The sequence below is a fragment of the Engraulis encrasicolus genome, chromosome 16 (genome assembly GCF_034702125.1).
Source record: "Engraulis encrasicolus isolate BLACKSEA-1 chromosome 16, IST_EnEncr_1.0, whole genome shotgun sequence".
Lineage (NCBI taxonomy): Eukaryota > Metazoa > Chordata > Actinopteri > Clupeiformes > Engraulidae > Engraulis > Engraulis encrasicolus.
This window is the reverse complement of record NC_085872.1, coordinates 49,888,354-49,904,244: the sequence shown is the minus strand read 5'-3', so window position 1 is coordinate 49,904,244 and position 15,891 is coordinate 49,888,354. Positions and strand designations below refer to the sequence as shown.

The window sequence follows — 15,891 nt, the reverse complement described above, 5'->3', positions numbered from 1 at the left end:
TGAAACAAACTATTGCCTACCTGCTCATGGGCTTCAGCGCAGGATGCCTCAGAAGGGTGAGTTTGAAATGTTATGTCTGCAATTTTAATTTGTTGAATGGGTAGTTCTGAGCACTGTTGCTTGCCAGTGAGTTTGTAATTACAGCAGCAATCATTCACCACGCAATGACCTGGCAAGTCACCATCATAAATTACAATATTCTTTTTTTAACTTATGAGCAAACAACCCCATTTGATGTGTGTGTGATGCACGTTACTGGCATCGCAACTGTCTCTAAACCCAGCAACTTTCTCAGTGTGGATGGTTAGCATGCAATTGCAAGTCCTTCCCCTTTGTAATGTTATGATGCAACACAAATGTGGTAAAAATGTTATAAATGAACGAGGGGGTAGTTGTCAGGTTATAGTAGACTTTTTACACCTTTGTTTACAACATTGTTCTGTTTCACCACTGCAATGCTTATCATGCATCACAAATCTGTTTGAGGAGGGTGGTGTATTACATGACAAAAGGGTACTCTATACTAGTTATGATGTATGCACTTCCTCACCATCGGCTGATCATAAAATGTGTCTACATACAACTTGGCTGCATTTGAACAGCACCCCTGTGCACTGTCTGTGCTGGAGAATAGCCAGCTTTCCTTTGTCCAATAGCCTACATGGCATTCTAAAAATGCATCCATTATGTCTTGTATTCCAGTGATCCCCAACCTTTTTTGCCCTGTGTACCCCCTAATTAATTTAGTCATATCATGAGTACCCCCTCCTTCATGCTCTATATCAGGGGTGGGCAACTTTCATGATAAGGAGGGCCACATTTTTTCATTGTGAACATTGGAGGGCCAGATGACTGCGGATCTGACTGCAGCTTGCAGATTCAAGGTGCAGTTGGTTGCTCAGTGGCCGCTGAAAAAGTTTGGAAGCAATGAGTGTTCTCTGTCAGCCAACAGTGTAATTTTAACAGATTGACTCAGTAGTGGTTTAAAAAAAGTTTGTTCATTATAATTTATAAGTATGGTTTATCTATGGGCCGCACTTAGTAAGGAGGCGGGCCGCATGTGGCCCCCGGGCCTCCAGTTGCCCATCCCTGCTCTATATGATCCTCTATACCAATGTGAGTGCACTCCATACATTTGTTAGTATCACATTTTCCACGTACCCCTGGTTGGGAAACACTGTTGTATACAATGGTGAAATAGTCCATGCTCTGTTGACATCACATTTATCCATAGTTGCCAGTTAAGTTTCCATTGTGAAAATTGCATCATCTCATGTTTACCTGAGAGTAACCAGGCTATCAGTATCAGAAAACTGCTTTTTTTGTAATAAGGTTAGATGCTAGTGTGGAAACTGAGACAATGCCCACAGAAAGAGATAACATTATGCTGCCTAGCTCAGGTCGCATTACTTTTATTTGACACCATCTGTGCATATAAGAGCAAACTTGCCATGTCTTATCTTTATCAGATCACTATAACTTGGAGAGAAGGCAGGAGAGCCACAACGCATGCTGGAACTTTTTGTACAGAGTTCAAGATCACCATAAGCGGCCAATTCAATTATGCAGACAGTGTGAAGACAGTGTGCAAATTTATTTACAACAGCATCAAGAATATTAAATTGGAACATGTGAATATTTTATGGAAGGCAAATATTGTACTAAAAGAAGAACAGCAATAACAGTCTCTGTAACCATCTTTTCTATTTTTCCAGCCGTTTCAGGCATTTGTCCATCAGTGATTCGAGTGTCGTCTTGCATATCCATGCCAAGTTCCCCGATGAAGGACGTTGGAACCTCGATACAAGGCTGGCGGTGACCTCCTCTGGCTGGCTCGTCTGAACTGCGCTGACTTGTCTTCTAGGGCACCAACATTGCATCAGTCGCAGGGTTTCCGAAGACCTTTCCACACAAAGCCTACAGGAAAAGCAAAATATTGTTTAGAATGCTATGTCATTTTGGAATTATTGAAGTAACACTATTAAAATGTTATGTCAGAATTAGTTGAACTGAATTCTTTTCAAATCTTACCAAAGGTTGGATTAGCTTTTGATGTTTGCCAGTGGTTGGTGTGCATTTTCATTCTAGAGGACAGCCATCTGTAAGAAGCGTCTGCAAGTACAAAAGACAATGTGTGAACAGAGTGTCCCTCTTATTTTTCAGTTGGTCAAGATGGTGAGGGTTAGCCAGTTTCAAAGACAAACCTCGTTATTGTCATTGGAAAGGATATGAAGGGTTCCTTCCTAAAACACTGCAAGAGCCATTTCATACTAATGCCATGAATTGTATTGTATAGGTATAATTACATCAAGTCAAGTATCACCTGAAACCGTGTGTGTGTGTGTGACATTGCCTTGTAAAGCAAATATAGACATCTCAACAGAAGAGTGTTTTCAGGGGGCATAGTCAAGGTATCCACTCCATTATCCAAACTCATGTCTTCTACTTGGGATTGTGGCCCAACAACCTAGCATACATGGAGAAAATACGTTTCCCTGCTATGCACAACAACTAATCAGAAAATGACATTTGAATTGATATTTTGCGAGCTGTTTAATTGCCCATCTATCAGCATACCACATCATATTTTACAAGGCCACAAGCACAAAGGAGGATGGGAGTTAAGATAGTGGAAAGGAAACAAGGTAGGCCTACACGTTTTGCCATTTAGTGTAATCCTGCTTTAAAAAAGAAAAACAAAAAATCAGGCGCTAGAACAACAAGATCCATCTTCTCACCTACACAGCATATAAGGAAAGACAACATTCTTTGGAGCAACTTGTTCCAGTTAGACAGATGCTGAGGCACTCAAGGTTGCAATTTTTTTTACTTTTTTATGTGGCTACAATGCTTTCGCGTTTCGGCCCTTATGGCCTTCAGGGCGTATAAATTGCAACCTTTAGTGCCTCTGCATCTGTCTACCTGGACCAAGTTTGAGAGCCCCTACACTGATGAGCACCACGGAAAAAGGTGAAGATCCAGAGCACTCAAATTACAGGTACCTGCTTGTGTTTGATTCTTTGGAGCAAATTGGATGATGACTGAATGGGAAGACTCCAACGTAGTGGTGATGGAGGAGTTTTGCTTCATCATGTTGCCTTCTTCTACTCATCATGACCGTCTGTAACAGGAACTTCTGTAGATGAGAATTGCGGCCATTAGGAAAAAATACAGAATATAACTTTCCATGATCCACAATAAGCCTCTCAAATTCTATACAAGAAAATTGTCTGAGTCAGAACAGAGACATAAATGTCAAGGAAACATAAACCCAATATTCGACTGCATCTGGCTTTCCAAGCTATTCACGGATAGGAATGAAAAAATGACAGACAGTGGGAGCAGGTTGCATAGCAACTCACACGTAACAGCTGCCTGCACTGGAGCAACGTAAGCTAGACAAGTGATCCGACTGCTGTATTCTGTGTACCTACCAGAGGTTACGCCAAATTTGTTATAAGATGAAAACAAAAACGCAATCAAATGCCGTCACAACCACTAAATAGCAGCCTGTATCAACTGCTTGAAGTCTGTGTTGGATGTGTCAGCTGAGTTCGTGCAGCCACGCACACTGAGTAATTACCGTAGAACCCTTTGAACCCTATGTTTCAATGCAGTGGTCAGTCGCTCTACACTAGGTAAAGTTAGGTGACCAACTCGAATCAAAGGCTTGCCTGGTCAATATGCTATGTTATGAGTTCGGTGTGTAGTCACAACTGATCTTTCCGAACATACGGTTAGTTCGAACACCTGTTAGCTCAAGTTATAACATCCCTAGGTGAAACTACGAACACCAGTCTCCATGGAAATGAACGGTGGCAGATGGACACTCCCAACTGAGATCACTCCCGGACGTGTAGCCCCAGGTGGTTTTATCACTCCCAGACGTTCGATCCCACCAGATTATATTTATTTCACGTATTATCACTGCCACATACAAGCAATTTAGGATTAGGTTTAGAGTTAGGTTTAGGGTTAAGTTTAGGGTTAGAAACAAAAAACTAACATCAAAAAGATAACTAGCTCCGTTACATGGCGGCGGGCTCGATAGTCTGGCTAGTGGGAGCGTGCCGACCGGGGAGCGACTGGGGTTGGGAGCGACAATCTGGGAATCGAAATGAATATGTACCGCACCACCACAGCCAACAAAAAGGGTTTCCTAAATAAATCGTGTTTTCACCAACAACGTTTAAAAATGCCTTGTTTTCAACCACAGGACCCTCCTTGGTCAACCAACGAAATGTTGAGCAATTTGGTCTTGTTAAATTGGTGTGTAATAGAATAATTGTCAACATCACATTCCTTGTTAGCTACCGGTATATATAGCTAGCTGGATGCCAGTGTTATTTGACTGCAGGTGGGCTAACATAGCCGCTAGCCCGGTCGTCAAGGTTTCATTTCCATCGAAACCATTTAGTTAATTGTGCTCATACTTGATGTACATGTAAGTTCAAAAGACCATGGTTATATTTTACAGTCGATTTCCCAAGAAAAACAAGACAGAGTATGGCTATTGCTTTTGGTACAGTGTAGCTTTCATGGCTAATGTATGGTTTTTCCCCACTCCACAGCTAATACTGCAGGCTAGTTAGCCATGACACTGTAATACAGACTGGAAGCTTTACATGACTTACTTGTTCAGGAGGCTTGGTGGTATTGATCCAGACTTCAGCTTCAGGTGTTGGCCATAACTTGCTCTGTATTGTCCCAGATTGTGAAAGCATTAGTCCGGACAATGTTCCCTCAGACATTGAACCAGTACATATGTGGTGTTCTGCTGGTATTTATAGAGTTTTCAAATGAATGGGCGTGCTAGTGGGTGGAGAGAGGGCGTGGACGAGTTGAGAGCGAACGAGGGCAGGACGTCATCTCGGGCACACACGAGCTTTGCGTCAATTGGATGCTGTGTCAGAGTTTGTTTACAAACTGGGAGGAACCTCCAGCACAGCTCTGTGTACACAGTAACACATTGCAAACCACTGGGATGACTTCAGGAGGTCAGAGTAACTCATTTTAAGGCCCCAAAACATCATAAGGTCAACATTTTACGCCATGGGCACTTAAACACATTGACTACCAGGCGTTTTTTGAAATGTTAGCCCAAGACTCCCAGCCAGTTTCATCATTTTTTGTCATTTTCCACCGAATATTTTATCTTATACCTACAGACACATGTTAGGTTTTGCTGAGAATCCCAGCTTGCTACAGGTCTTCACGGCATGCTTTTATCTTCTTCCATTCCGAAGTTATTCAACTTTAAGCGGAAGCTACTTTAACGAAAAATGGCACTTTAACCCATTCGAACCGAGAAAAAGCCTTTTTTTTGTCACGGGTGCGCTCTTTGACTCTCCGAGTTTAAATTGAGGAAGCCAAGGCGTAGGCTAGCTGTATCCACAGACTTGTCGTCTGGGTAAGCCAACGCTAATGTTCCTTCCTGGGGCTCACAGCACATGCAACGCAACATTAGTATCTCACATATCCTTTACCATGTTATACACGTAATATGAGGAATAACCAGGCAGGTAGGGTGACAACAGATCGAGCCATAATACACACAACAGAAACCTTCTGAACACAGCAGCTATTGAAGTAGACACGAAAGCAAAACCATAATGTAAATAAGCATCATGTTCATTTGAGTGGTTAAATTGTTTCTCCTCTCTCCCTGGGGGTGTGTGGAGACATGAATTTTCTCCTGAAATATAAAATAAAACAACCCTCCTTTCTGTTGCTTCATGTTATATTATGCGTCCCTGGCCTTGAGTGGTCACCATCTCTCAATATGGCAGACTATTTCTATATACCAGTTATCAATTCTCAGTCAACAGTTAAGCTGGGCATACACTGTGCGATATTTTCAGTCGTGGGTATTAAGCTCCTGCTCGCACTGCACGAGGAAACTTCGCGATTTAAAAGTTCATATCTCACGACTCACACCCTCACACTATACGAGCCGACGGTCGGATGCGAGCAGAATGGTCCGACTGTGCGACACGACACGTGTTTCCCAGGGCTGCAGAGGGGGGAACATGCGCACCTGAGGTGGAGATGAGGACGTGATCAAGAGCGAATCGCACGGCCCTATTAATTGGTGAATGTGAAGTGTCAAATTGGGTCTAGCACTGCTTTAACTGTGCGATTTACACACAAGCCACGACCAGGATTTCAAACAGTTTTGATATTCTTGCTACCCTGCGATTGCACGATTGCGAGGCAAAATCGCTTGTCGTTACCCTATGTACACTGCCCGATGCGAGACTCACGATTGACCTGCGATTGAGCAAGGAATCGCGAGTGCCAAATCTGGCCAAAATCGGGGCAAAAGTCGCACAGTGTAACCGCAGAAATACACCTACCGCGACAAGGGCGAGGCGAGCGACGGAAGTAATTGACTTTGTATTGAGTCGCGAGACAAAAGCGATTCTGGAGACTAGAGCGATTTGCGCGACGAGCGCGACAGTTTGAAGTTTAAATCCTTTCAACTTTCTATGATGCGGTTCGGCGACAAGCCGCGACAGCCAATAACTGTATAGAGGTCAGTGACCACAGCCAATGGGAATGCTTGAATGCTTTGCCTTCTGCCTGTACGGATATACTCTAGTCTCCTCAATCGCTCGTATCGCTTGCTGCTGCACTCTGTCGCTTGAATCGCATCGCGCCTGGTCTATTCGCGCTGTAAGCCCAGCTTAAGGCAAACCTTTCACTAATCTGCTGTGAACTTACCTTGGTTTCTCTAGAGGGTCTCCATGCTGGAATGTGATGCCACGATCCTGAGACTTGTCACTCTTCATGGACAGACAGATGGAGGCAGGGGATGGAGGTCTCTCCTCAGGGACTTGCCTATTGCACAATAGCAGGCAGATGCATTTAAAAAATATTAGTCACATAACGGTGACTTAACGTCCAACTCAGGGAGTGTAATGGCGTAATAATCGCAAGATAGCTTTTTAAACAACCCTTTAACGTGAGCATGTTTCATCAACTTACCTTGATGTCTCTAGAGGGTCTCCATGCTGGAATGTGATGCCATGATCCTGAGACTTGTCACTCTTCATGGACAGACAGATGGAGGCAGGGGATGGAGGTCTCTCCTCAGGGACTTGCCTATTGCACAATAGCAGGCAGATGCATTTAGAAAATATTAGTCACATAACGGTGACTTAACGTCCAACTCAGGGAGTGTAATGGCGTAATAATCGCAAGATAGCTTTTTAAACAACCCTTTAACGTGAGCATGTTTCATCAACTTACCTTGATGTCTCTAGAGGGTCTCCATGCTGGAATGTGATGCCACGATCCTGAGACTTGTCACTCTTCATAGACAGACAGGTGGAGGCAGGTGATGGAGGTCTCTCCTCAGGGACTTGCCTATTGCACAATAGCAGACCGATTTGTCTAAAAAATATTGGTACAAATCAAATTAAGCATGAAGGTGACTGTACGTCCAACTCAGGGAGTGGAATGGCGTAAACGTGCTGCGATAATGTGAGACTCTTATCGCGCGACAAAGAAAATATCACACGTTAATCTATTCTCAAAATATGGATTTGGGGTTTGGGGATGCGCATCATCATAGCATTCGATTGACAGACACTTTCAGACTGCCCTCCAGTCGCTCAGCAGACCTACTAAATATGAACAGTGTTTGCATGCTGTAAACATTAATCTCCCTGCCGTGGTAGGTGTTGTTTTAGTGCTTTTTCATAAGTGGTAGACTATAGAGAGACGTTATTGTTTGAGATGAAGCAGACATTATTGTGTACCAGCCCGACATAGCCTACATTTCCTCACGCATTGCATGGAACACAAACAACAGTCCTGTTCCAGAAATCTTGCCTGTGCCATAATTGTAAAACATTCCGTTTGATATACATTTTGAAGATTGTCAAACTGAAACTGTCAATATCTACTCTCGCTGAATGTTTGTGTTATGATTGCGCATTTGCGACTCATGTTTGTCAGACGGTAATACACCTTGCGGTTGTTGCGCTTGATATAGCCAAACTCGCAGTCGTCGCACTTGACTTTTTTTCTTTTTTTTTGCAAACTGAATTCATTTGGAGTTGTAACTCCGCTGGCATTTTAACGCAGAGAACAACTGTCAGGTTTATGCCAAATCGATGTGGGCCAGTGCTTTAGGGTCTAGAACTAGCTCTAGGAATCTTGTAGCCTGGCTATGACTTTGCTGTACCTGCTGCGCAGCTCCTACCTCTCTAAAGGAGCCGCTGCCCTTTTTAACAGTCAGTGGCAGATTAATTCTCTCTCTCTCTCTCTCTCTCTCTCTCTCTCTCTCTCTGCCCATTAGAAATGCTGAATTGTTGAGGTCATTTTGTTTTAATAGTCTAAATGTTTGATAGATTTATCTGTATTTGCCTCTACAATTTATAGCACTGTTCATTTTGAAATGTCAGTATATTATGACTGTAAATGCTTCCTAACATACTCGAAACACTTTTCAAATATTGCAGTGATTTGGTTTTTTTCATCACCAAATATCAACCATTTTTTTGATGATGAAATGCATTTTGGAAAAAAGAGATGAGCTCTGGTCTAATGCGCCATCTTCAGAAACCCCCTCGTTTTTTTTTCGTCATTATTTCGCTAGTGTGCCTATTCTGAATGAGCCATTTTGATATAGATTAATCTAGATTAATCTAGATTAATTTCATAATTACAGTGAGATTAATCTAGATTAAAAAAAAATATCTATGCCCACCCCTAGTTTTAAACAAACCTTTAACATGAGCATGTTTCATCAACTTACCTTGATGTCTCTTTTGGGTCTCCATGCTGGAATGTGATGTGACGATCCTGAGACTTGTCACTGTTCATAGACAGACAGGTGGAGGCAGGTGATGGAGGCCTCTCCTGATGTACTTGCCTATTGCACAAATACAAAAGCCAAGTTTTACTACAGAAATGTTCATACATGATTAGTCACAAAACTAATATGAAGAGGCGAGAGTGATTCAATGACTAAGTATGACACCTGATCTGCGTATTTGAAGTGTTTTGAAGTGACTTATTTGCTCATTTTCACAATATGTTCGATAGGCAACAAAAACGTTTGTCTTATGAAAATCTGCCCTGTCTGTGCTCATTAAAGGGTCAATCTTTCTTTGATGCATGACATTTATTTTTATACATACAACTTCATTCGGGAGGGTTGTAGATTTCATATGAGTAACTTCTGAAGCCAAGTGATTAATTGAATGTCAGGTTATTAGCTGTTGGTCCAAACAGATGGATAGGCGATAAACCTTTTGGAGACGGCTGTAGTGAATTCAGGTAAATTGGGCCACTTTTTTGCATATAAACAAATGACTTAAAGCGGCTCAGTTTAGCCGAATTCACCTAACCATTTTAGAAAACCTGATGGAAATGTTTAGAACAATGCTTTTAAACATTTTATAATTTCTCATTGTACAAACCCCTATTTGTCACTGACCCACATACCTTTGCTCCTCTGTCTGCTTGTTCCATGTTTCGCTGTGTTTCTCCATTGCTCAAGTTTCCTCATTGGTTATCTCGTCACCTGATAACCATCTAGAGACTGCATTACAGAAATACAAAAACATAATATATTTCGCTCATTCTGTAGCCTACATGGACAATTTTACAAGAAATTGGATTACAGTAGCATTTTCATGTGTCTTGCTACAGTTTTTGCTTTAACACTAAAAGCACTATATCTAATCTAGAGACCATATCTACACAGTCTTGCACTCCCTTATCCAGATTTCCATTTTGTTCCAATTTTGCATAATTTTGCAAAAATTGTGTGTTGCTCCTTTAAATGTTGTTTATACATAAACATGGTTCGGGAGGAAGCCCACAAGTGATTGACAACCATCATTACTTGTTCCCGCCTTCGCAGATATTTAAACCCCTCCTTTCCCTTTCACCTGTCTTGCGCGAAGGCTTTCAGTATTGTCCCACCACCTCCCCCTACCCCTCCTATTCACTAGAGCACCCAGCCACAGCCCTCTATAGGGGTAGAAGCAGATCTCATCGCGCTTGATCTCCGCTTTAAACATAAACATCCCAGGACCGACGCCAGCCAGCATGCCACTTTTTCAGCTGTCCATTGGATAAAAGTGTGTTTATTACATAGTGTGTCTTTAATCTGGTTACCAAATACTTAGCCCACCTGTTTCTCCTCTTTGTGCTGAATCCATACATACCTCATATGTTAAATTTGGTTTAACTAATAAAAAGTTATAGCAGTTTATATATTTTAGAGCGCCCCCCACAGGCCATTTTGTTATCTGTGTGTTTGACACTCGAACCCAAATTGTTCTATAGACACTAAACTTCAACTTGGAAAGAAATATTGCACATGCCTACGACCCCACTACAAGCATAGTGTACAACAAGCACTCAAGGGCAAACTAGTGAAGCAACATATGCACACCAGCTGTCTACACATTATTAGAAACAGAAGACACGTAATGCAAAAACTGCAATATAATGGCATCATTGAGATGACACAACAGAACACATTAGGGAACAACAACACGTACACACAGACCTGAAAATGCCTACTGTCAAAATGAAACACTATTCTCACAGTTACAAAAATAGTAGGGTAGAGTAGTAGAGTAGCCCACTTTTATTAATCCAGAGGGAAATGAAGGTGTCTGACAGTTACATAGATACAAGACATGCTGTGGATACAAGACATACACAAAGACCTAATACACATAATTGCACATTGCAGTAAACATATTCCAAAATCTCAATATCTTACTATCAAACAAATACTAAACATAAATTATTTATATGACACGTTGGAAAACTTGAAAGTAAATGGAAAATGTCTTAAAAAGTAGAGAATATGCGCACATCAGTAACAGACGTGTTGGACCAACTGACAGAAAATAATAGTTAAGATCTCTACAGTATTTTGACTTACCAGTATGATACCGTCCTCTCTACATTTCTTGCCATACAACAAAGCCATGATTGGTGATTGACATACAAATATACTCTGGTAGTCCTAATTGTTGTTCTTAAATTTTCCCAAACTGGTGATACATCACGTTAATACTTTAAATCAGCTGCAAGAGTAAGATGTTGTCTAGCCAAAGTCACAAGATGTCTTTGCAGGTGAAGTTATGTGCTGTCTTTTTTGCACTGTGACGCAGGGGCGGAGCTATAGGGGGGCAAGCAGGGCATTTGCAGCTGGGCTCAGGGCCCTCCTGTATTGGTGGTGGGGGCCCTATTATGGCCTTTTCAGGCTGTATGGGGGGCCCTGACAGTATTTAGCCCTGGGGCCCTGTGTGCAATTGTTCCGCCACTGCTGTGACGCACTATTGCACTCGGCCTATTGTAGGCTCACGTTTATCTCTGGAAGGCAGAACAGGTAGTACAGGTTGTAGAGTGTGTGTGTGTGTGTGTGTGTGTGCGTGCGTGCGTGCGTGCGTGCGTGCGTGTGTGTGTGTGTAGTACAGGTTGTAGAGAAACAAATCAGAAACAAATCATGTATTCAGTAACCAGGTGACACATCCAGTCTCAACACATGCTTTCTTAGAGACATTTCTTTTCATTTTATGTTTTCATACAAGCCTTGTTTTACTTGTTGGATTTGAAAGTTTACATTTACAAGTTTATGTTATTCTTGTTGTTTAATAAACCATCAACTCATCATCAAGGACAAACAATAACGCAGCCTTGTCCTTTCACACGTCAGTCTCCTGCATTCTTACAGTCAAGGAAGTGAACAAAATGAGAAAAAATAATAGAAACAAAGGAATCAAAGGAATAATGGAAACTCCACCCGTTTTAATCACTACACTATTCATACAAGAGAAGTCGTTCTGATGGTAGGACAAAATAAGTTTACTAGGGGGAAGCCGTGGTGTAGTGGTTAGGGAGGGGGACTTACAAAACACTTGAGTACTAGAAATAATAGAATCCAGCAGCTGTTCAATTTTAATCATGATATTGAACTGTCTACAATCCCATGTTCAGTTTGTATAGATGTGTTTTGTGCCTGCAACAGTTAGCTAATATTCTGTGTTACAGTATGTGGATTCATTCATACCAATTCAAATCTACAACAAGCTCCTGTAGCACCACTGTATTTATAGACCTACTGCATGTACACTCAGCAAGACTGGTGTCATGGGTAAGCGGTTAGGGAGTCAGACTTGTAGCCCAAAGGTTGCCAGGTTGGTGGGAGGAGTAGTTGACCAGTGCTCTCCCACATCCTCCTCCATGACTGAGGTACCCTGAGCATGGTACCGTTCCACCGCACTGCCCCCTTGCACGGGAGAAGCATGAATGCAATTTCCTTGTGTACAGTGTTCACTTGTGTGCTGTGGAGTGCTGTATCACAATGACAATGGGAGTTGGAGTTTTTAATTATATAATTTAGCGTGTACAAGAATTACAATCTAGCATGTGCAAGCAGCAACTGCACATTTGAAGACACCAAAGGGACCTTCCCTTGAAGGGGTCCATCACATCACTCTCCATCAGTGTGTGTACCATCCACCACCAGCCAGGGGGTCGTTTCTCGACAGTGCCTTTGCTAACGACGTTAGCCATTTTGTTCGTTCTTAAGACCAACGTTGTAACCAAGGTCTTGAGTTGGTCTTAAGTTGTTCTTAAGTTGTTCTTAAGTTGTTCTTAAGTTGGTCTTGCGTCTAAAGACCAACTGAAGACCAACTTAAGACCAACTTAAGACCAACTCAAGAGCAACTTACGACCAACTCAAGGCCGACTTAAGACGGTTAGCAAAGGCAAGAATCGAGAAACGACCCCCAGAGAGGGAGAGTGAGGGAACTGAACCCTCATAAGAAATAAGTGGACGTCAAACCGAAAACATCATCTCACCACTGCACATGTATTATGTTTATTATAAAAGCATGAAAATCGATATAAACACTTAAACACAAATGAAGAAAATCATGTGGAAATGTACAAGTTTTTTACAATAATAGTGAGATGATGCATGATGTATGGTACAAACAAATACAGTGCAGAGACACATGCTTACTGTCACATCAAGTTGAAAAGCAGGAGTACACTGTATGTTATGTACAGGGGAAAGGTGGTACTTAATTTTTTTTTAAAAAAAAAACATGAAACCCATTGATTATCCATTGATTAGATTAGATTATATTGCCTCCATTGTCCACAAGAGGAAATTTGTTTTCACCAACCATCATAACGTGTTACAGCCAACATGGATAAAAAAACATACAGCGAAATACATTATAGAGCTACACAAAGACAAAACATAAAAACATCAAGCGCAATATACATGCCCACTCACACACAAATACAGTCATAAGCACACTCTCTTGAACCTGACAGCCAGTACCAGTTCCATGACCAGACTATAGTGATAACATTCATCCAAACTGTGATCAGTGACGTTTGTCACATGTTTAATGGCTTTCATATTCAGTGTGGAGGGGAATTTCAGAGCACTTCATGGAAATGTACACTCTAAAAAGAGCTGGGTTATTACTTTGACTAAACCCCTGGGTCAATTGCTTTTCTATAAAAAATGGGTTAAATATTACCCATATTGGGTTATTTTTCCTGACCAATTACCTGGGTTATTGACCAAACCCACATCAGCACCCAGGCCCTGGGTCATTTCAACCCTGTAATCTAAGTTATCTTGTCAACGATATTTGAATTTTGAATTTTACCGGTCGCCATTGCCAAAACGGCTACCGGGCTACCAACGTCCAGAAGAGAGGACATCGGATGGCTTATGAAAGCATTGTTTCGGTAAGTGTGCGCCTTTTATAAACTTGTCATAATATTGCTTTTCGCGGTGTAAATGTGCGTCAGCCGTGAGTTCCTGTTTGTGGAAAGCCAAGGCACATTTCATAGAAAGCTACACATTTCGAGTAATAGGTGGGAGGAAACGGTATTAACTAGTCTTTTAAGGGGAGCAAATGAATAAGCACTAGGTCATAACTGCAGCGGTTTGCTGCCCTGTGGTGGATTTGGGAATATAGATGCTTGCTTTAATGAATTTTACAAATGTAGGCTACATTTCATTGGAAAGTTACATGTTCCTCCAGCCTTCGTCCATGTTCTGTCAACGGTGGTTAGTTAGCTACCGTAAGTCATAATGTTAGCCCTTCTGGCATTCATTTGGTTGTTATTTCGCTTAATATAGCTCATAACGGATGGTTGGCTGTCAGGTTGGGCGGAGGATACTTTTTAGGTAGATTGTGTGTACTGTCCACTACACAGGCGATACCTAATGCAGGACGCTAAACTGACACAAATCTGACAAATTATATCTAGCCGCTACTTCACCTGCTCAACTCAACCTAGAATGCAATAACGACAGCATTTTCGTTCGGGGGGCAAGCTGGCATCTGAAGACTGTCTTCGGTTACCACAAGTGTCATGTTAATTCTACATCAGGGAAGTCGATGAACTTTCTTCTTTTTTTTGTATCACCTAGAACTAGTTTTGTGGGTGCAAGTGCTTGTGTGACTTCGCCTGCGATATTCTGAGCTCACTGCGAGTCCGAACTCTGATAAAGGCAGAGGGAGAGCTCGCGCATAATACCGGCATGTTAGGTGTGGTAAGTCGCATCATGTGCTTGGTCAGCTTGCTTGCGCAAGAAAATGTTGTCGCGACAATGGTTTATTGTTTGTGTTAACTGACGTTTCTTATCTCGGCTCGTATGTGCTTTGCTTGTTTGGTTAGCGTCGTAGCTTGTGTACTACATAACTGTTTGATTACCGTATGCGGATGAAGCTGGCTGCGTGGGGAACTGTTTACATTCACCTGTCGTTGTGTTCCAAAATCATAAGGCTTTAATGCGAAGGGTTATAGTTAGCCAATTTCTCTCTTTCACGAGCAGGGATTTGTTGCTTTGTTGACGCTACAGGGAAGTTTCCTGGTTTAAAGAAAGTTGTGGCTAGAGAGCTCTATAGGCAATAAGGCAACAGCTACTTCAACAAGCTATGCATGATAGCTGATATCAGCCGCAAATCGTGCGTGTGTTGTCCCAGAGACCGTTTAGTTCTAGTGTGACTGTGTGATATTGTACTCTGTAGTATGTGCAGTATTTCCGAAGACTGGTTGGTTTATATTTTTGTTAATGTAAATGAAATATGTAAAGTTGTTGTGTGCACTACAGTAGTGAGACAAAAGCCTTTCATATATTTAGGTTGCCTGTATGTTTTGAAGGTGTGTCTGCAAAGCTCTGTAACGTTTTGTCTGTTTTTTTTTTTTTGTTTGTTTTTTTTTAATCTCTTATGCTCTGGATAAGATGGACGTCTTTCCTCTGACCTGTTACCAAGACAGCTGGATGTGTAAGAAGCTGGAACTAAGTCACTGAAGAAGTAAACCGATGAAAACCGATTTGGATTGTCTGAGAGATGTAAGTGACTGAGTTCAGGACAAATGTGTATGTCAACTGTATTGTAGGCCTATTACTTTAACAATAAAATCACAATAACTGCTTATTTTTTGGCTGTAGGACACAAGTAAAAGGAGAAGAATGCTGCTCAGCTGGGTTGGCGAAGCTCTTGGATATCATCAGCACATGTATGAAGTAAGTTTTTTAAATCAATGCACAACAGCAGGCGTTAATGCGCGTGCACGCACGCACACACACACACACACACAGACACACACAATGAGAGCTGGCCTGATATTGTTCTTTGATTCTGTGAATTTGTATGGAATGCCTACAGTACTGTCTGGTGTCACTTCAGACAATTTTGCAACGGTTTACTGTATGTTCTGTCTATTTGTCTGCCAAACTCTCAAACTTGTTGTCTTTCTTTTTGTCTTCCTCTTTGGGCACCGGTAGGCACAGAGTCATTCCGGTAGGCACAGAGTCGTTCCTCGATGGACGTGATGACCTGGCACCAAAACCGCTTAATGTGTATGAAGCTGTAT

The 15,891-nt window shown here is 41.9% G+C and overlaps 1 protein-coding gene and 2 long non-coding RNA genes across 4 annotated transcripts in view; 1 reads left to right on the top strand and 2 right to left on the bottom strand.

Annotated features, from left to right (window-relative positions):
• The window catches only part of LOC134466145 (uncharacterized), a 50,783-nt gene extending 39,760 nt beyond the window's left edge, over window positions 1-11,023 (bottom strand). Inside the window, exons 1-6 of the mRNA XM_063220039.1 lie at window positions 10,916-11,023; window positions 9,457-9,553; window positions 8,765-8,881; window positions 7,252-7,395; window positions 6,988-7,104; window positions 6,724-6,840 (exon numbers count right to left, since the gene is read on the bottom strand). Of these exons, the coding sequence (XP_063076109.1) occupies window positions 6,724-6,840; window positions 6,988-7,104; window positions 7,252-7,395; window positions 8,765-8,881; window positions 9,457-9,503 (542 nt within the window). The 5' untranslated portion in view covers window positions 9,504-9,553; window positions 10,916-11,023. The remainder of the gene's footprint in view (window positions 1-6,723; window positions 6,841-6,987; window positions 7,105-7,251; window positions 7,396-8,764; window positions 8,882-9,456; window positions 9,554-10,915) is intronic.
• Window positions 1,830-4,610, bottom strand: LOC134465887 (uncharacterized). Its single transcript, XR_010038210.1, has 3 exons — window positions 3,003-4,610; window positions 2,032-2,112; window positions 1,830-1,917 (listed from the first exon to the last, which is right to left on the bottom strand). It is a non-coding gene; the product is annotated as an uncharacterized LOC134465887 (long non-coding RNA).
• Window positions 11,024-13,674: 2,651 nt separating the features above from the next.
• LOC134465884 (uncharacterized) lies at window positions 13,675-15,886 on the top strand. 2 transcript variants are annotated; one of them, XR_010038208.1, is made up of 4 exons: window positions 13,675-13,749; window positions 15,257-15,367; window positions 15,467-15,541; window positions 15,803-15,886. It is a non-coding gene; the product is annotated as an uncharacterized LOC134465884 (long non-coding RNA). The 2 variants fall into 2 exon arrangements; XR_010038207.1 differs by lacking the exon at window positions 13,675-13,749 and having other exon boundaries at window positions 15,236-15,367.
• The last annotated feature ends 5 nt before the right edge of the window (window positions 15,887-15,891 follow it).